General features: G+C 30.4%; 1 protein-coding gene across 1 annotated transcript; it reads right to left on the bottom strand.

Annotated features, from left to right (window-relative positions):
• Nucleotides 1-4,776: 4,776 nt before the first annotated feature.
• Nucleotides 4,777-20,316, bottom strand: LOC107437886 (protein FAM114A2). The gene is made up of 12 exons (XM_016050021.5): nt 19,516-20,316; nt 17,938-18,022; nt 17,072-17,164; nt 15,989-16,092; nt 14,165-14,299; nt 13,313-13,574; nt 11,861-11,949; nt 9,921-9,992; nt 7,032-7,171; nt 6,878-6,950; nt 5,156-5,227; nt 4,777-4,943 (listed from the first exon to the last, which is right to left on the bottom strand). The coding sequence occupies exons 1-12, from the start codon at nt 20,113-20,115 to the stop codon at nt 4,854-4,856; spliced, it is 1,815 nt and encodes a 604-aa protein (XP_015905507.2). The 5' UTR covers nt 20,116-20,316; the 3' UTR covers nt 4,777-4,853.
• Between the last annotated feature and the right edge of the window lie 1,261 nt (nt 20,317-21,577).

The following is a 21,577-nucleotide window of genomic DNA, read 5'->3' as shown; positions in this document are numbered from 1 at the left end:
TACGAGTGCCCTAACATACGAGCTATTTGAGATACGAACTGTCGAGCGAGCGAAGTTTTGTTTTGAGACACGAGTGACATTTGAGATACGAGGAACGGCCAGGCAAGTCCTTCTCATCCTCGACAATGCTCCTGCTCACCCACCGAACCTCGAACATGACATCCTCGAAGAGTTCAAGTTTATAAAGGTTCTCTATCTACCACCACTCCTATCCTGCAGCCCATGGATCAGCAGGTGATTTCTAATTTTAAAAAGCTGTACACTAAGCACCTGTTCCGGCGCTGCTTTGAGGTGACAGAAAACAGAAACCTCACCCTTCGAGAGTACTGGGAGGACAACTTTAACATCGTGATATGCCTCAGAATTATTGATCAGGCCTGGCTGAGCGTTGAAACGAGGACCTTGACCTCTGCATGGAAGAAGCTGTGGCCAGAGTGAGTCTGTAGCCGAAAATTGTGCTGTGACCTGAGTCTATAGCTTCGAAGGATTCGAACCCAAAGTGCCAGTGGAGGAGGATATTGGGTCTCTGGGAAAATCCATGGACCTGGTGATGGGTGAGAGAGACGTGAATGAGCTCATCGAGGAGTACTCTCAGGAACTGATGACAGAGGAATTACAAGAGTTACCGTCGCAGCAGCATTCGGGGGTTCTGCAAGAAATTGATTTCGAGGAAGAGCCAGAGGTGGAGGAGGTTATCTCTACAAGTGAGATAAAAGTGTTCTTGGGAATGTGGGCAAGAATTTCACAGTTCGTGCAAGGAAACATCCCGAAAAAGTTGCATCTGGTCGTGCATCGGAACTATTTCATGACACTCGCCTAACTCATTTCTGCAGCATTCTGAGAAGGAGGAAGAAACAAACCTCCTTGGACAGTTTTTTTTTTAATCCAGCTAAAAAAGCAAAGACCGGTGAAGAGAAAAGCAGTGTCTAAAATTAAGCATACAGTAGCATTTAAGATGTGTGCAACTTGCATTTAAGTGATCAAAATACAAATATGTATGCACACTTTATAAAACCAGTTTTTTTTTTTTTTTTTTTGCTTTACATTTTCTTTTATTATGTTTTTATACAATATTTGTCATTTATAAATACATTTTTCTTATTCAAAAACACGTAACAAAAACAATTGGGGGTAGCATTTTTGGGGCTGGAACGGATTAATGGCATTTCAATTAATTTCAATGGGGAAAATTGCTTTGAGATACGAGCAAATTGACATACGAGCAAGGTTACGGAACGAATTAAACTCGTATCTCGAGGTATCACTGTATTTGTGTATATAAAAAAAATCAATTCACAAAGGCATTGCAATAAGTGTTTCACTCTTATGTAATACTTGGATTTCAATTCAGAGTTTTGTGTGATTAGCTTTCCCAAATAGATGACTTTTAAACTGATTAAATTTTTGCATTCAAAAAAATATATTTCTTACCAAATTTTACTAGTTTAGTTTTAAATCTCAAAATGTAATCATAAAAAATATTTTAAGCAGTGAACAGTAAAGATAATTACAGAATTTTAATTTACCTATTAAAAGGAATGGATTTTTCTTAGTAAATAACATAATAATTACAATCGATACACGTGCATCATATTGTGAGGCCGTTACATCATGAGAGTACAAAAATACCATAAATATTTACATACATGGGCAAATCTATACTCGAACAAAATTTAAGAAACATAATTGCATAGAATATTGCAACTTGATTTTTTTAATGTTAATTTATGTAAAAGTGCTGTTTAATTTAATAAATCTAAGATTATTATTATTAAATAAAAATTTAAGTATGGTTCCGGTCTGCCATTTTTGCTAAATAACACATACCCAGATAAATGCAAAACCATACGTTATATCTCGAAAATAAACCATTTAAGGGGACTAACGTGTCACAAAAAGAAATATGTGATTGATAAATTTATTGTTCCCTTCGAAAGAAATTTGCAAAGTTACGATTGCTCCCTTTTAAAATAAATGAATGTATGCTAGACTTCATGCCTTTGTATTGTAGTATTCTATTGATTATACTGTGGAACATTTTTTTTTTCTTTCCTTTCTGTTGCATGAGATTTTTGAATGAATCCTAGATATTTTCGTATCGCTGTTTTAAAATCTGCTATCTGTTTCTCTCTACAAAGTATAATTTAATAATGGAGGATTATTTACTTAGTATTGAGTGGAGTTCCCTATTCATTGCTGCTTAGGGAGTGCTCAGTAGAAGGCAATAATATACTTTAGTTTATGATGCGATGAGTTAAGATTATGTCTTATTTTCAAATGAGAAGACAAGTGTATAAGTATGTATGTAAACCTATTACACTGGTTATCATAAATTAAGGAAAATTCACAAAAATCGCGATAACTCAAGAAATTACACATGGAATTTTATGAAACTTACCCACAATATACAACACATAGTAAGGTATTAAACAACATAAAAAGAAATTATCAGACATTAATAGTAGTATAGAAATTAGCACATGTATAAAATAAACAAATTGGAAGTATCGGTTTGCAATAGAAAAAGTACCTTTAATATGGAATATGATTGCCTCTAGAAGCAATACAGCACAAACAGCGATGTGTGATGCTTTCAATTATGCGGTCTATCAGTTCAATAGGAAGTGAGAGCCATTGCTCTTGTAAAGCAGTTGCAAGCGTGGCAAGGGTCTGAGGGGGCGGATTGATGGCAGATACACGCCTCCCTAGAGCATCCCAAACGTGCTCGATAGGATTCAAGTCCGGGGATCGAGCTGGCCACTCCATGCGAGTAATTGTTTCCTGTTGAAGATAATCATCAACAATGCGAGCTCTGTGTGGTCTTGCATTATCGTCCTGTAACAGGAAGCAATCACCAATTGCCCCGGCATATGGGCGCACATAAGCATCAAGGATGTTGTCTCGATAAACCTGAGCATTCACGGTTCCCCTTGGAAAGACATGGAGGTATGTGCGCCCTCCTAAGGATATGCCTCCCCAAACACAGACACTGCCTCTTCCGTATGCATCTCTTTCACGGATGTTTGATGGATGATAACGGGTCCCAGGTTCTCTCCATATCAAATAACGTCTACTGTCACTTTCTAGACTAAACCTGGACTCATCCGTAAAGAGAACAGGCCTCCATTGATCTGACGTCCAGTGGACATGTTGTCGGGCCCACTGCAAACGGTCTCTCCTATGGCGTGATGTGAGCGGCACGCAAATGGCTGGTCGTCTCGCATACAGACCACCTTCGTGGAGCCTTCTGCGCACAGTTGACGTTGACACCAACCTTCCGGTGGCTGCAGCAAGAGAGGATCTAAGATGTGTCGGAGTAGCGGTTCTATTCCTGCGTGCACTTAATGTCAAATATCGGTCATCGGCACTGGTCGTAACAGTTGGCCGTCCTTGACTGAACCTCCTAGATGCCGAATCTGTGGTTTGAAATTGCCTCCAAAGTCTATGAACCACAGATGGACTCACATTTAGCCATCTGGCCACTTCTGATTGACTCTGCCCTGCCTCTAGTCTCCCGATGGCTCTCCATCGTAGTTCTTCAGGCAAATGATGCCTAGAGGTCATTATTACGAATTGGCTATCTCAGATTTTCAATGTCGCAATCACAGTAAAATTTGTGTGCTTTCTCTCAAACTTGGACTTTTATGCTCCAGGCAGATGACGTAAGCCGAGTGCAGCGCCACTAATTTGCATATTGCAATTTTACTCAGCTACTCTTAGTGGACAACATATGCAAATTTTGCACGGTTTGGCTTACTTTTGAAAGAGTTATCGCTATTTTTGTGATTTTTCCTTAATTTATGATAACCAGTGTAGTTCTTTATAAACTTGTACATTCAGGAAAAAAAAATTAACTAAAAATATCATTTTTAAAAAATATTCGTAGCTTTCCGAACAAAACTAGTTTCAGATTCAAAATCCCCGCATACGAATTAGGGAAGATCAAGTACTTGTATTAATGCAATGAAAAATTACTCCCCAGTGTTATCAATCGGAAGCAGCTCATTACATTAACCGTTTAATCAAGACTACCTAGGATAAGAATCTCGGGGGACTTTTACTCTTCTCTCATTAAAAAGATGTGTTATATTTAACGTTTGGTAACATTAAAAAAGTTGGTTTGTTGTCTTCTGCCACTTGTCAATGCCGACAAACATATTTTAAGGCAAAGGGGTAAGCTTTTTCTTGTTTTCCAGTGACACCATCTATGGCGCATCAAAGCCTGTTTTACAGAGAGGACACATTCACACACCATCCATCCGCAGATCGTAATTTTAACCTTTACCAGAGCATAATCAATCTCCAATTCAGTACCCCCATAGGTATTGATTTGTTATGGGAACTTTGAAAGACCGTCGTCATTCTGTACACGAAGAGTCTTCTCCCAGCAAGGATCTAACTCACGACCTCTGACATGGGTTTAACACTCTACCGACCAGGCTATCCCGGCCGAAAAGTTTCTTTTAACTTGAGTTAAATCAGTTGAGTCATTGACAATGGAACTGGAAAAATTTTCGACTCTTATATACATATAAATTTTAATGGGTGTAGCAGAAAACAAAATTAAACGTCAGTCGCTATATTGGAATGAATAGTTCAATTTGAATGTTCTAATGGATATTACAATAATATAACTTTTATTGAATGGCAAAAAAATGTGTTTTTTTTTTAAGACTTAATACCAACCTTTATCTGTAATATAATTTCTTAATTGATAATTTCTTTGAAAAGAATGAAAATGTCATGATCAATTAATAAAGATAACAGAATAATAAATTAATTCAATACAAAATTTTATTCAGAACAAATAGAAATTTGATTTACAATTTAATTACATTTGTTTTATCACTAAATTATTCCTCTATACTTTCCAACAAACAAACTTGAAGAACAGGTACAAGCATTAGGAAGGCATCTTGTATGTATTTATTACTATTAGAAGCCTGTAAAATAAATTTTTGAAAGATTAACTGAAAGAAAAACCTATTTTTTTTTAAAACCTTAAGACATTCAATTAAAGATATTTTCAAAGACTACAGTATAACTTTTAGACTACATAAGGATTTTTAGACTACAAACTAAATAAACAATTTGTGATTGAAATAAATTATCGAACATTAATAATGGCCAAGGTATGACCATGTTATAAACTCACCTCAACATATAGATTAGTCACCATTGCTGTGATGTTCAAACCTTGGTTATTCATGAAATTTGGAAAATGATCCTATTAAAAAAAAAAGAATATAATAAGTTAAATTTTATTTTAAAATAAAGTACATATCACATGATATTTTGGTAAATTTGAAAAAATTAACTTTAAGTACAAAAATTCCTCTTCCATAAATGTTTTATTTAAAGATTCAACCAACTAAAATATTGTTCATGCTTACTTTCAATCATAAAATTCTTAAAAATTAAGTCTTTTTAAAATATCAGTTGCATTAACTAACTTATACACCTTACTTTAACCCTCTTGCGACGCAAAGCGCGCTTACCGCTGAGGCCGGAGGGTTTTTCAATGTTAAGCCTAATTCCATGAAATTACCGAAATATCAGCGCGTTGTTCAATATTGTTCTGTAGAGTATTTAAGTGACATATGCTTTAGATATATTTCTATGGATACTTTATTTACTTAAGTTATTTCTTGTTTAAATGTATATTTTACACATTTTATTTTCATTATAGTGTCACTATCACTACTATCCGAATCTGTTTTAGAATCAATATCTGAAATATTTTGCATAATTTCCTCTTTCCAGCTCAGTCAAAATTTTTCGACGCTTCGACATTCTAACGGTAAAAAGAAGAAAAAAATTCTAGCCTACAAGATCTAATTATCCACTGAAAACTAATCCGAAAATCGAAAGTAGCGAGAGAGAAAAAAACTCCCTTACTTACTGTAAATAAATATCACGTGCTAATTTAAAGAGCCCTCATAAAACATTCCCCCCCCCTCCACTCCTTCTCCTAAAAACCACGTGACTGTACTTTCATCTTGAGTAGAAGGTCAAATCTACATGTATCTGAAACCATATGGACATACAATGCCATCTTTTGGAAGAAATCTCATTTTTTAAAACGTTCCGAAACGCTGGCACAAATAAGTGACGGTCGGGGGTGAACGAGAAAACTTTCTGACACGCGGGTGTGTCGGTCGGGAAGTGAGCGCGTTTCTTGCTGGCACATATATGTGACAGTCGGCTCGAAAGGGTATTTTTTTCATTTTTTTAAAAGCTTGACTTAAGACAAATGCTTATTACATTAAAAAAAAAAAAATTATAAAGTTTTTTTTTTCTTTTTTTTTAATTTTAAGGATACATCTCATAAACAAATAAGAATATAGTTTTGATGATCAAAATACAAAGAGGAAATATTTTGGAAAGTGTTTTTATCTTTAAAATATAAGTTATGTGAAAAAAAAAGTAACAATTGTATATTACTAGTTAAAAGCAATCCAGCTTTATTTTCAATTTTTACTGAATTATATTTATTAATTTTGAAAAGAAAAATAGCATACTGCTTTGAAAAATTATACTAAAATTGACAGCAAACATTGCTATAGGAATATTTCATTAAAATGATGAAAAGATACAAAAATTAATCCTAAACAAATCGAGATGACAGGTAATTTTGAGTTTAATTTAAAAGACTTGCATGCAAAATAGGTTGGGTTTAAAAGTTTTTGTATTATTTACTGACTAATTACTAAAATGTAATACTATTTTAAAAGCCTTTTCTCCATTCAATCAATCTTCTTTCTTTAAAACAAAAAGGTTATTAAAAAAAATTAAAAGCTATTTTTATTACAACTTTATATTATTTTAATTTGTTTCATTTAACTAAGATTTAATTGAAATAAAATTTACTACTTACCCCTGAAGAATCTAAGCATTTATGATACTTGCTAGAGAGGTTATTAACTTCAATACCCATGACCGTAGTTAATCTATAAACAAAATTTTAATTATATGGGGAGGAATTGCAATCACTCTTTCACAAAGAAAAGAATTTTAAATCAAATTCATACCCTGTAAGATTAGTAGCACACTGTTCTAAATCAGGAGACAAATTCTTTTGAACTAATATAAGTTCAGCAACTTTATGAAATGTTTCAATGCAACGAGCAGTGAATTCTGCTAGACTGCAAATAGAAGATCGGTAGATCTCCTACATAAAAAAAAAAAAAAACATTGAAATGGACAATTTTTTAAAAATAATTTATACATTAAAAAGTGAAATTGAGTGATTTGTCTAGATAACAGAACAGAAATATTTCTAATGTTACCAACGGTTAATTAAAAAAAAGTATTCCCAATACAACCGATTGCCAGACAGACAAGGGGGTCATGGAAGTTAAGGCTCTTCTATTTTAAGACCAAAAGCACAATAGCAATGTAGTTAACATTGCACACTTACACTTCTTCAACAAGCTGATACCCATTGATATAAACAAGGTATCTGCACACCTGGAAAGTCATGAATTTCGGTATTGAACAAGATTTGTCATGAAATGCAATGATTTTAACTATTTTTATGGAATTTACCCCCCCCCCCCAATTTCATGGTGTTCCGAATATCTGAATTTGTAATAAAATCCCCACTCACAGTCATATTTTATTAAAATATAAAATGGTGTTATTTTCAAAAAATGAAAGAAAAAACCTCATTTCTAGAGCGAATTATATTTTAAATTTCTGTGACTTCAGAATTTTTGTTATTATTTATTTATTTTATCAATTTAAAATTCTAGCTGAGGCAAACCAGTCATTGGCAAAATTTTTTTATTCCGAAATGAGAACAGAAAAATGAGTATTTCTTTCCCTTCTGATAAAAGAGAAAAGTATCTTTAGAATATAATTCTGCAGGAAAAAATAATAATTTGCTTTTGTATTTTTATCGGCTATGTTATTGCTTCAACTCTCTCTTTACTCAGTTTTTTAAATTTAAAATCTATAATTATGAAGATGCAGAGTATAACAGTTATAGTTATACCTATCATTTCAATTCATGTTATTACAATGCTTTTTTAAATTTGTTGTGTTTTTGTCGGAGAAAATAGTAACTTCAGTAAGTCATGGAAGGTCATGAATTTGAAAATCTAAAATGTAGCAGATACCCTGTATAAACCTGGGTGGGCTTCGAGACATGACATACTGTTAAATACTTGTTTCGTATAAATAGAGTTATAGCTTTGATGAGTTTAGTGATTTGTGAATCTTGTCAAACAGTCACAGCTCACTTTCGCACCTGAGTAAGTGGTCTACTACTGGTGGTGCAACTAGCACTTCTACCTTGCTTTCGTTGAAGTTACTCTCACAGAAACATGACGTCCACTTGCAATAAATTCTGTCTCATGTGAACATACATGGTAATCTCGGATTTGTTAAAAATTATGAATGTAGGGATCATATAATAATTACTTTTGACAATATTTAATTTCAATACTTATTTTGTTTTCATTTCAAAATTATTTTTAAAAAAAATTTCAATTGTTTCATTAAAGAAATACTGAATAAAGTAAATAATTTAATAGGGACCATTCACTAATTTACATGTAATATAAATTTATTAAGCCTTCTGCGTTTAATTCTTTACATATCTTTATAAATTCAGAATGATCAATAATATTAATCTTGTCAACGTTTTGTTGAATAAACTTTTATATGTCACTTTTATTAAAATCTAAAAATACACCTGATAACTTTTTAAAATAATAGCTTGATTAATTATAATTAGGAATTAAAATTATTCTTTTTTACATAATCAAATAAAGCAATTTTAAAAAAATAAAATGAGCAACTCAATATTGAATATATTTAAAATTCTGGATAAGTTGTGTTTATGGTGGCTAATATAATCAAGAAAAGAGTTATTTGTCGAAAACTAATTATTTTATAATGATCATGCAAAATTTTTAACAATGTTTATGTGTGTATATGTATATACATATATATATGAAGAACTTTCAACAAAAGGAAGAAAAAAATTTATTAGAGTGTATATCCCCAATAATGTTATTTTTATTTTATATTTATATAAAAAAGTGCTGAAAAGGTGCTTATCTTTTGTTGAAAAGTATGGTTATTGCCCTTGAAAGGGTTATATTTAATTATAAGAAAAAGACAAACGAATGAGTAAAATTTTGGATTAAAGTTGTTAGTATAAAAGGAAGCCCACTAGTAAAAAATTATCTTGGTTCTATGGCTTGGAGGTAATAGATTTATGAACAAGTTATTGCGAGTTTCATATTTTAGCAACCAATCAGATTAACATTTACATATGATTTTAGTAACTAGTGGCACTTGTCTTATATTGGTGAGTTGAGAAATTGTTTAATTCATTTATTTATATTTATGAAATCTTTCCCTTCTTAGTGTTTTTAATATCTTTATTATCTTTGGTGCTATTTTAACAGATAGATCACACTAAATATACCAGAGTCAAATTATAAATACTCCTGTATTTGATTACATCAATGATATAAATTCTTTATACACTGATATCAATCTTTGATACTATGTTTGTTTTTCTCCTTTTTTTCCATATTTTCATGCATGCAATAGTACTAGCTTTTATCATGTTTGTTAAAAAAACTGAATTGACAAAGGTAATGTCTAGGTTTTAACTTTCTACAACAATGACCAATCTTCTAAACATTACAACTCTGGTCAATAGTTTACTTACTAAGCACTATTTTCTCATTGAATAACATTGAGAGAAATTAAATTCATTGCAGCAAAGCAATCAATTTTAAATTCAGAAAAACGACAAAGCCAATTTTCAAAGAATTGAACTACTTATTTTAATCAGCAAAAAAATTATGATAAACAAAAGAATAATTAACCTCAATATTTTTTCACATGTTATTTAAATACTTAATTCTAAAATGAATACATACAGAAATAAAATGACTTACATCTGGATCAATGTATGGTTCTTCTGATACATTCTCAAACTTTGAAAGAGTTTCACAAAGTTGTCTTTGTGTCTGTAATAATAAAGAAAACATGTTTTTACAACTAAATAATAATCTTTCTGATAACATACCCTAGTTAAATAACAAAAAGACAGCTTTAATATACATCCAAAGAAGAGTAGAGGTAGAGGCACCAATTTGTTTGGAAGCATATGTTAGTTTGAAATGAAAAAGCCTGTTTCTAATGATACTGCCACCTTGTAAAAATTAAAAGACAAAAAAAATTCTCCCTTTTTTTAGAGTATTTACGATTGAAATGGGTTAAAGGTGGCGCAGAGTAGAACTCTTTACCTATGGCAACACTTCACATGTTTTCACCATTAGCATGTGGATAGTCATATGAGAATGAAGTACATTAGTTTCTGTCTTGATTTTCAAATAGATTAAAAACTTTAAAGTTAAGAAACTATATGGAACTGAAAACTGCATTAAACATAGTTCTTAAAAAAGCATCCTGGAAATTTTAGATAATATTTTTGACAATTATATATGAAAAAATATTATGGAATGGGAAAATATCATAGTACATTCCCATACAACTGAGAAGAGAAAGCGAGGGAAGAGCCTTCTCCTCAGATGGCGTATCTGAGAGTTTCATTTGGGAATCATAAATAAAACTTACTTTTAGTGTAATTTATATCTCATTAAAATATTTTTTTCTTATAAATTAGAAAATGAATCCTTCATAATAATGAGAAGTTACTCTCTGTTATCAAATCTTAAAACAAAAGATTTAACTACTTAAAAACTTTGTAACTATACTTATAATTCTTCATTATATAAATAATTATTATAAATAAATGAAGTTTTATCTCACATCCAAATAAAATAGGTTCAGATATTTTTTAATCCAGCGTCCTTCAGCAGTGATTCTTTTCTTTAAATTCGTTCTCACTTAACAAATTAATAAAAAAAATTATGAAGTTATAGTACATAAGCAGTCTAAAATCTTTGATTAAAATATTTATGTTAAATTTTCTTGAGTAAGGCTGTATATAAATAGAAAAGAATTTTCTTCGAATAAGGGTACCATTTTGCTATTTTAAATCTTTGTAATAATTGTTACTATTCTTTTCCCCCGAAATATTATATGTATAGAGAAAAGCAAAAGACAATTTTTCTTAATTTTATAAAATTTTGTTCTTATTTAAAATGATAAATAAATTCTAAAACGTTTTAGAGTTTATATATTAACCTCGCAGGTATCAATGCTAAACAAATTAATGATTAACAATATAAAAAGAAAGATTTACTTCATATACAGAGGAAAGTCCCACTATATATTAAGTAAAGGCAAGTTCGGAAAATAGATTTTTCTGGATACAAACATTAAAACATCCTTATTCAATTAAAAAATAACAAATAGATGATAATTAACATCAATTTCAATCAACACGTGGTTTGTGCTATTTTTGCAGTTTTTGTCACAGATTTCCATACGGTTCATAAAATCTCGATATTTTAATATGCCATTATAACATATTGCAAATTCTGAATCAGGCATTTTAACAAGTAATCATCAATTAGCGACAATTCCACAGCGAATCCGTGTGGTTTTGACAATCGTTTTTGGGTAGTTATTAAAATGGATTTTAACATGGTTTTTAAAATAATGTTTTAATAGGATATTTCGTTTGGTAAATTTTGGATCGTGCTTTATGCACTCAATGATACAGCATAGATAGTTGCAATATCCTATCTTTCATTAAAAAAATTACAATTTATGGATGTATTTTAGTGTTATGCCATGAACTCAGGCATACTAATCTTCCATTGTATATTTATTCTCATACATAATAAACACAGAGGATAAAAGGGCACACGTTGCATGCCAAAAATAACTTGTTTTAATATATTGCCATTATTATTAGATAACTCACCTTTATTATATTATCCACATTTAAAGGTAAACTTAGTTCTAGTACATGTTTTTTAAACACTGACTCAAAATCCTCAAATCCCTCACACTCTGAAAAAAAAATTAAATGAATGAATATTGCATATTTAAAAAATATGTTGCATGAACAACACTATTGGTTAAAAATAGCAATATATGAATTTTATAGAAAAAGACCTTTTTTAAGCTTAATACATTTTTTGGCTTAAATATCCTTAATTTTACGAAATATTTCTGATCCTCAAAATTTTGTAACCTAATTTCTGAAGAATTCAAAATGCTTTTCTGGAACAATTTTATGAATGACTTTTCCTGAAATTCCTTTTCCTGAAATTTTACATAAAACAATGTATCATCATTTTTTAAAATTTTGGTTTCACTGTGTAATTGTTTGAAGCTTAAGCATTAATTTTAGAAACTTTGATCCAAAACTGTATACATCATTTAATGAATTAGAATTTTATATTCATTACAATTATATATTGACACATATAAAAGATTGAGGAAATTCTAAATATCTGTTAATTATCCTTAAACATAAACCTTTATTAAATAATAAATTTGTATTATATATTTTTTTAAAAAGTGATCATTGATAAACAATAATAAGATATCCAAATGTTCACCTTAATAATGAAAATAATTATAAAATTGTTAAAAGTAAGCATACATTTTTAAATGAATATTTAATTGCAGTTTAAAATAACAAATATTTGACAATTAAAAAACTCTCTAAACCATTCTGATAGAAAATTTCACTCACAATTGTATCTTCATACCTGAAACAAAGGTTTAATAAGTTATGCCACGCCATATAAATATAGCAGTGGTGTAGTGGAGGGGGTACACATAACAGCATATTCTGAATGGTGTTTCAATAAAATCCCAATTTTTTCATTAATTTTAGTTTTTTATTGATTAAAAATTTGATCATAACTGTAATTTTTAATGAACAGTAAAAATGTTCTTAAAAAAAAAAAATTTAAAAAATCAAAGTTCTGTATGCATTTTTTGCTGATGTTATTGGCATATAGACATATTTAAAATGAAATGCTAAAGTCAGTCAAAATGGATCCGTATTTTCAATTGCCTTTTTATATCCCAGATATTTTAATTTAATTATAATTCAGAGAAATTTAAATCAAATACAAATAGAAACAAAAGTTTCTATAATGTTAATAACAGTTATTTAATAAAAAATTTATAATTTATTATTTCTCTACTGAAAATTATGCCACTTTAATGCTAATAATTAGATAAAGTTTATCAATGTTATTTCTAAATATATTTTTTAAACTCACAGCTCTCATAAAAAAAATTTTTTTATGCCCTTAAAAAGCAATAACACTCAGAGACAGAATTGTTAGAAATATTCATATGATAGTGAGAAATATAAATCATGATAATTTTGCTGGATGATAAAGTAACTACATACCCGAAGGATCATCTAGACCAGGTATATTTTCACAAATGGACTTAATTTCCTCTATTCTTTTTTTAACTTCTTCTTTTCTTGAGTGTCTCATGAGCAGCCTCTGAAATTTTGCTTGAGTTTGTTTTGAAAGCATTTCCAATGCCTCAAGATGAACTAATCCCTGTTGGTCATCAAATATTTGACTATAATGAATCACATCAATATCTGATGCACAATTATTCTCACTCTCTTTATCAGCTTTCTCCTTGGCTTCTCTCAGAATCTGTAAAGAGGGAAAAAATTACTACATGATTGGATTTTTTTTTTTTCAAAAATGATCTCTACAGTAAAAAAAAAAACCCTAAAATGATAATTTTAACATGAAAAACAACATTATACAGATGTGAAGAGAAAACTGCAACATTAAACAAATGTTTTTAAATTTTCGACTTATCAGTGATTTGTCTGCATTGAGTGTGCTGTGCAGATAACAAGAAGGAAGCAAAGTAACTGGAATGATGCATATTGATCTCTTCATCTCTGTCTCAAAGCTCCACTATTTTTACAGATACTATACTACTTCTTTTTAATAGATGGTAAAAGAAAAAAAAATTTAAAAAAGGATAAAGTTTAATGTATTTTGATGGATAAAAAATGTCCGGAAAATAGACACTTCCCGAAAACGGGCTTATGGAGATAAATCATTGTATTTTATGTATATGTAGATAGCTATTTCTCACTTTAAATGTCAAATAGGAATCAGATGACATCAATCAAAAAGTGATATCCAAGTTACAATAATAACTGGATTCATTTTTACCAGTAATAGTTTTAAAGCAAATAGACAAAGCGACACAAATTATTGTAAAATACCTGAGAAAGATTAACACGTTCTGTGAATAAAGTACGCTTGCTTCTCAATCCTGGGTCCCCTTCAGTCAAAATATCCATTGTTTTTTTGCCTATTAACTCCAAAGTATCTAAACCTCCCATTAAGACTTTAGAGCCCTAGAAACACAGACATTTTATCAAAATTGGTACATAACACAAACAAAATTTTAATCACAATTAACTTGATGCAATGATTTTATATATTTCCAAATTAAAAAAAACGTATCATTTACTAGTAGCCCATAGTAAAATGTTATAGAAAGAAATACAGTATCAGATCTATATAATGCAATTCAATAAACAGCACTTCTTCACAAACTGCTTTGACTTTACAATCTCTAAAGCAAATCAAAATTGATAAATTTGTTAGATTTTAACTCTAATACTCTTGATTACTTTTTTCCTGTAAATAATGGAACATTCCTATATCAGGGACATGAAAACCAACATTTAAATGCGAACAAATTTACTTATATTTTGCTAAATACAATCTGAAACAAAATTTGCAAAAATGAAAAATTTACATTATTTTAATTGGAAAAAAAAAGCTGACACTTCTATGTTTCTCTTTTTCTTTAAAGTAATTCGAACAATTTCAAGACATCTGAAGTATGCAATCTTCTTCATCACCACAATTTCAGCTATTGAAATTGCCTTTGAATCACAAATCATACAACTAACAATAAACAAGCTTAAAGCTTCTAAATGTTTATTTTTCCTTTTTGTTGGATATTAGAAGTAGTGCAAGACTCCAACTCATTAGTATTTAAAAGAAATAGCATAAGTGAACGTTTTTGCCAATAAATTCTAATCGACGACTATGGGCAAATGATTCTTATTACGGTCGAATAGCATAACGAAATGCCATGATTGTTTTGCATTAGTGATATAAGAAATGAAAGGGGTGCAAGCTGAAAAGATGCTAAAAGCAGAAAATCCTTATTCTTGAATGATATTAAATCTAAGTTCTGCTGAACTTAAGTGTATATATATTTTAAAACTAATTATAGTTAAGATTTATTTTAAAACATTAATATTGATCTGTTTCAGATATCTGTTGTTACGCTTAGTAGATAAGGTTGATGACATGAAATTATCTATATAACATAATATTATACATATTGCAAAGCCTCTGTTTCACAGTTCGCATTACTATATATTTTCTGCATACTTTTTTCTTATTGCATACACTTCGAATGTTTATTTGTCAAATGCCAGTTACATTAGCCGTTAGGCCATTAAACTTCTTGCTTGCCAATAGCGTTGAAATATACAAGAAAAATCTGTCAGTGCTTCACACTCGTCCAAATGTTCTGCCATCATTGGCCATCCACTATCACATAAAACACACAAAGGTGTATCAGCTATATGCGAATGTAACAGATGAATGTTTTGCATGATGTTTTAGAAGTATTGTACTGCAAATGACACATACATTATTCCATAAAGAGACAAAACCTAGACCCAACATCATGGAATTGAAAATTACATTTGAAATTAATTGAAACAAAATTTGAAAATCTTCTTAAATACGTGGAACCTGTAAAAGTGACCACCTGGGTAAAGTGAGAATCTGAGTAAGGTGACCATTTTCTGCAAGTTTTATTTAAAAAGTCCTTTTTAAAGACTCTTCATAAAGTGACCACCTCTATATAGTGACCATTTGACTTGGTCCCGAGGGTGGTCAATTTAGACAGGTTCCACTATCATAATATAGCAATTAAGAAAACTCCAAAAGAGAGAAAAAGATTCATTGGGCATTTGAACAAATCCATAAAATAAAAATTGCAAAACATTTTGACATACTGTGTTTTCTATTGCTTTAGTCCAAGCAGATACATCAGGTAGTATTCCAAGACCTTCATCTTCTTCTTGAACCTCAGTTTTTTCAGCAGTGCCATCACTAGATTCTAGTAAAACGAATTGCATAGATAATCCATAGAATTACATAGAAACATATGTAGAACACTGTGTTTGACAACTAAAAAAATTGTAACAAAAAAGCTAACATGAAACTGTTATTAAAAATGTGCCGTAGGGAAAACTGACAAATATTTTAAAAAGGTACTAGTAATCAAAAACTATCACTTTTGAATTATAATAGCAATCTTGTAATCAAGCTTCTGAGAGCTATAAATAAGTTTAAAGAGATAGTGTCCAACATTCAGATAATTAGACTGTTTGCAAAAAAAAAAAAAAAAAAAAACCTCACAATTATAAAAACATGAGATAGAAAGTTTAAGGCCAAATATAGAGACATTTTTTATTATAAATGCGTAAAAGACCCAAATGCTTCAATTTTAAGCAATTTTTCACAATTGCTTAAAATTTGTTTTTAAAACTGATGTTACAGAAAAATTGATTTAATTAAATATACAAACTAATATTTAAATTAACAGATGCTTACACACAACAATGGTCTTACACCTGCTTTTTAAATATAATAATTTTTGCCAGTACAATTGCAAAATTCGCAGAACTATTTTTTTTTTTCAATTGCTTTAAAATCTATTTTTAAACTACATGTACTTGGTACAAAATGGTTCATTTCCTAATCAAGTTTAGAATTTTTAATTAAAAAAATATTTTTTCTTCCAATCAAAATTATAAGCATATTAACTGATAACTAGTAAATTTAATTTAAAAAACAGATATCTTCATATTTTTACTTGATCTCTAGAAGAATTTTATTTTTGTAATTCAAACAGCAGTAAAAATAACACAAAAAAGTTATAAGGATAGGAAAAGAAAGCAGCTTTAAAAGATGTATATTTTTAATATTTATCATACTATAAAATCCTTCATTTTCAATGTTTGTTTCTTGTGTTTAAATATTGTCTTAAAGCATTTCGCACAGTTTAACATAAACGGAATGTTAAATTGGGGTACCTCTTTTTTCTCTTAAAACAGATGCCAGGTCTTCTGGAGATGGAGCTCCTAAAGTACTCTCAACAGTTTCAAGAACAGTACCAATTCCTTGAGCTTAAAAAGAAAAAGTTAGCAGTTATAATCAGAAAAAATAAATTGTAGTTTGGTTTCTTAAAAAATTAAATACAAAGATGGCCAAACTGTGGTGCATAATGTGCTAAATTTTATGCATTGGATCGATGATTATAATTGGCTAGTTCAGAGGTCGCAAACTACAAAGCTTTTTTGATGCAAAGTTGCAGCTCTCCAGTTCCATACAATAAAGTAATAATTCATTATTAAAACCCTTATAAAATAAGAAAATATATTTTTAAATAAATGATTTCTCAATAGCTTCTATATTCGTAATCGTTAATTACAAACTACTGCGCTTAACATGACCGTAATGAGATAAATTGGACCTCCTGTTCTTTTCTTAGAGATCAGACTCTGTGACCATGTTTCAGCCAATTGTATTTTATATTCCTCTCACCCAAATAGCCACCACCTGGACTCTAGATGTGTAGAAGGTCAGTTATACTTGGATAGCACGGTCACCATTAAACTGCATGGGTTAATTTAATCGCTGGCGGTTTTCGTCAACAAGTACAATCTAAACTCTTGATTGACAGTTATAATCGTCAATTTTGATGACACAAAAATCTTGAAAAACTGATGCACATGCATAGCAAATCTTAGCCTTTTTTCTTCCAGATTTTCATGTAACCATAACTCTACTGATTCAGGACATTGGATAAAAAAGTTTATTACATAAAAACTAAATAGCTCTACCCTCTTATCTACCTCAGTCAACCTTGTATAATAAAAAAAATGTAACAGTTACTTACAAACTTGATTAGAAAACGAGGACACAGATGAAGCTGCAGAAGATAATAAACTAGTACCCCAGCCACCAAAACCCCAAGATGATGTCTGGAAAATACAATAAATATTTATGAAAGTTATGCATCTTATAGCAATTAAAAACAGTGAATATATGATAAGTTTATTGGACAATTTAATAAATTAGTTGAAAAATAACTTTGCATATTAATGCACAAAGTTAGAATAATAAAACTAAACACTTCAAACGAAGGTCTCGTATGACTTATATCATGAAATGTGAATAGCTAGAGATGATAAATTAACTATAACTATACGAGTCTAAATTATACTATTAAAATGCACAAGTTTACATTGGAGAAGCTATTAGAATATAATAATAAAAATTTAAAAGTATTTAACTAGTTCATTAACAAAGACTTCAGAATACTAGTTAACAAATTATTAACTTAACATGACCAATTGGTTTGGTAAATTTTTTGGGAACTATTAATACTGAAACTATAAATTTCACAGATGATTATGTTTATACAATTTTGTTCCAATCCAATGTTAAAAAAAAAAAAAATTTATATCATATGATAAATAATTAATAAAGTACAACATTTCTATCAAACTTCACAATTGAAGTTTTTAAATTTGTTGGAGAAAATTTCCGCAAATGTTTTGGTGATAATCTGGCATCAGCACATAAAAATTTAAAAAATAATGATAACCTGCACACATGATCAGGCAAATTCAAATCATAAAATCAACTTTTTAAATATTTTTAGTTAGATTCATGTAAGCAGAAGCTTATTTTGATAGCAAGCCACAAAAACTAAAAAATTTCATGTTAGAAACAAACATAAGAGAAGTAAAACTGTAATTGTAAAAATTTTAAGTGTATTTATATCCTTACTAAAAGTTACATGTATACAAAGAGCAACAGGTAAATTTTGCGTGAAGCTACATTTGTCTGCAAGATCTGAAACTCATGGCCACAAACAAAGCTTGAAAAATAAAATGGATATATTAAGGTCATACTTGCACTAAAAACAATAAGTAATTGAAATAGCAAGATGACTGGTAAATTTAAAAAAAATAAATAAATAAATAGCTAATATAATGGTATTTTTTCATTGGTAGAAAAAAAAGACTTCATATATTTTTTAATAATATTTAAAACCGTTTAAGGAGCAAGTCACAGACACAAGAACGGTTGGTCAGTAAAGAACCAGCAGGTTATATGCTGTGCATCCCAGATTAAACCTATTTTAAACAAAAAACCGAGTAGTTTCCCAGAGCACATTTCAATTGACACAAACAGGGGATATTTTGGTATCAGTTCCTGTTTGCACCAATTGCAATTATGAAGAAGCTATATAGATTTTAAACTTCAAATAATTTTTACAAAAATATAGAGAAGTTTGCTTTAGGGTGGCTATGAGTTATATCTTTTGAATTGGTCCTCTTACAACAATTTTCTTTCCTCATGAGCCACTGACCAGAAATCACCATAACTTGATGCTTATTTTGGAACAGGTACCAATACAGAAATCTTCCCTGTGAACAGGTATCAGAATGGAAACCGATGTTTTTACCTTTCCTTTATCAACAGCAGGGGGAATGTTGTATTGAGCATCACTGTTACTTTTGTCATTAGAGTTTGCTTTATCTTCCGAAGAGTCTTTTGAGAGTTGATTTTTCTTCTCTTCAGAAGGCCCTTCAAACAGCTCGCCTCCTCTCTTTTCTACAGAAGATTCTCTTGAATACTGACTTTTCTTTTCTACAGAAGATTCTTTTGAGAATTGGCTTTTCTGTTGCCTTTTCTTTTCCAGTCTTAAAGGTACGCGTTGCTTCTCATGTTTTACTTTAATTTCCTCGGGGAACTTTAATTCGGAACTTGTTACAGATGCATCTGCTCCAACTCGGGGTTCATCTTTTTCTTTCCCCGTACTTGGTTCACTATGAAAAACTTCAGAGGAGTCAGTATTATCAGGTTCGCTCTGTGATGAAGGAAGTTTACTAGTTACATCTGTCGTTGAAGAGTCAACTTTTGGTGCATTTTTTCCAGCTGCAATTTCACCAGAGATTTTGTCAAAACCTTTACTAGTTTCAGATATCTTTTCTTTTTCGCTTATATCGTGTTCAGTCGTGTCTTCATCAGCACTTTCATAATCTAAATCGCTGTCGCTAGACATTTTTAATTACATTAATTAGTTTATTTTTATGCAAGTAAAAACGCAATAGGAAAATATTATTTTCTGAATAAATTTTTTATTTTATTTTCACTTTAACTCCATGATTTTGACGAAAGAAAAACCATTGCATCAGAAGTAAGAAGTAAACACGTCGCAAGGAAAACAAAACAGAAACAAATGAAATGACGTACAAATGTTGCCACCTGAAAATAACAGAAAAAGCTAAAACTGAGAAAAATTTTAAACGGCGTTCTTTTATATAACGTCATAGATCTGAGATCTTGCTAATTATGGTTGGTAATTTCACATATGGCTATTGCGGCTCTGACATTTAGCGCTGTTTTTCGAAGCTCTGTCTCTAAGAAAAATGAAAATTAAAAAAAAACTAGTTTAAGTGCCTCACACTTGAACCAATGCGATTATTTTAAACTATGTAAAAATAATCTTGCCAGGAAGAACTATCTGGGCTTTTGACAAATGACAAATATCTTAAAAATCATAAAGCTTTTTTTAAAAATCACTAATTTTGTGGCATTTTTTCACCTGGATGAAAATTATCAATATCATATGTGTATTTTCAGTTTTTGCTATTTTTTATGAGACCGCGTAATGCAGCACTGGAATAAATTTTAAAATATTGAAAAATTAGACCTTAAGCGCTTTTTATATTCACAAAACTATGGCTTTTCTCCATATTGACGTTTTGGCCATTTTCAAAATAAGCGTTGACAGTACTGGCTTTAGAAAGGCTACACTTGACCTAATAGCCATGAGTAATAGTTGAAAACTCACAGCTGTTATAGAAATAGCATATTATTCGAGAAAAAGCATAGTTTCATATATGACGACAAAATGACGAATATGATGTTCAACAAACTTTCTTTCGGGATGTTTTTTTTTTATTAAATATTTTGTAAAAATAATTTCCGAGAATTGCCTCTATGTGTGCCTTTAAAAATAGTCCTTTTTTGTGAAAATGTGTGACAGTAAATATTAAATCTACAAGAAAAAAATTAAGTTTCCAGAAAGTTTAAAGTTCTCTACTCCATTGAAAAAAAATTTAGCCTTAAATACATAACACCCCCTCTATTATATACAAGAATCAAGGTAAATCATATTTTATTAGGGAGAAGGTGAGGTTTACATCTTGTTACGTTTAAAGCTGAACAACAACTGACTAGCGCGGGATAACAAAAGGTGGAGTTGAGTTGAGTCGCTGCAAGGCGCATTTACACTGAAGATAAAATACATGACAATTCTCTGGCGCTTGAATAAAAGGTTAATTATGAATTATTAAAATTTAAGAGTCAATAACGAATAATTAGAGATTTAATCTGGTGACTGGTCTTTTTTCCCGAGTTGATCTCCTTAACTGCATTGGATTTCTCTGGGTTACAGGACTAGAAACTGGAAGAGAGGAGGGTATGGTGGGTGTAGAGCGGGATACAGGAAGAGAGGAGGG

This window comes from Parasteatoda tepidariorum, chromosome 1, assembly GCF_982258835.1.
Source record: "Parasteatoda tepidariorum strain Cologne lab strain chromosome 1, Ptep-v5.0, whole genome shotgun sequence".
In the NCBI taxonomy this organism is placed as follows: domain Eukaryota; kingdom Metazoa; phylum Arthropoda; class Arachnida; order Araneae; family Theridiidae; genus Parasteatoda; species Parasteatoda tepidariorum.
Note: the sequence above shows the minus strand (reverse complement) of the source record. Positions and strands in the feature narration are given on the sequence as shown.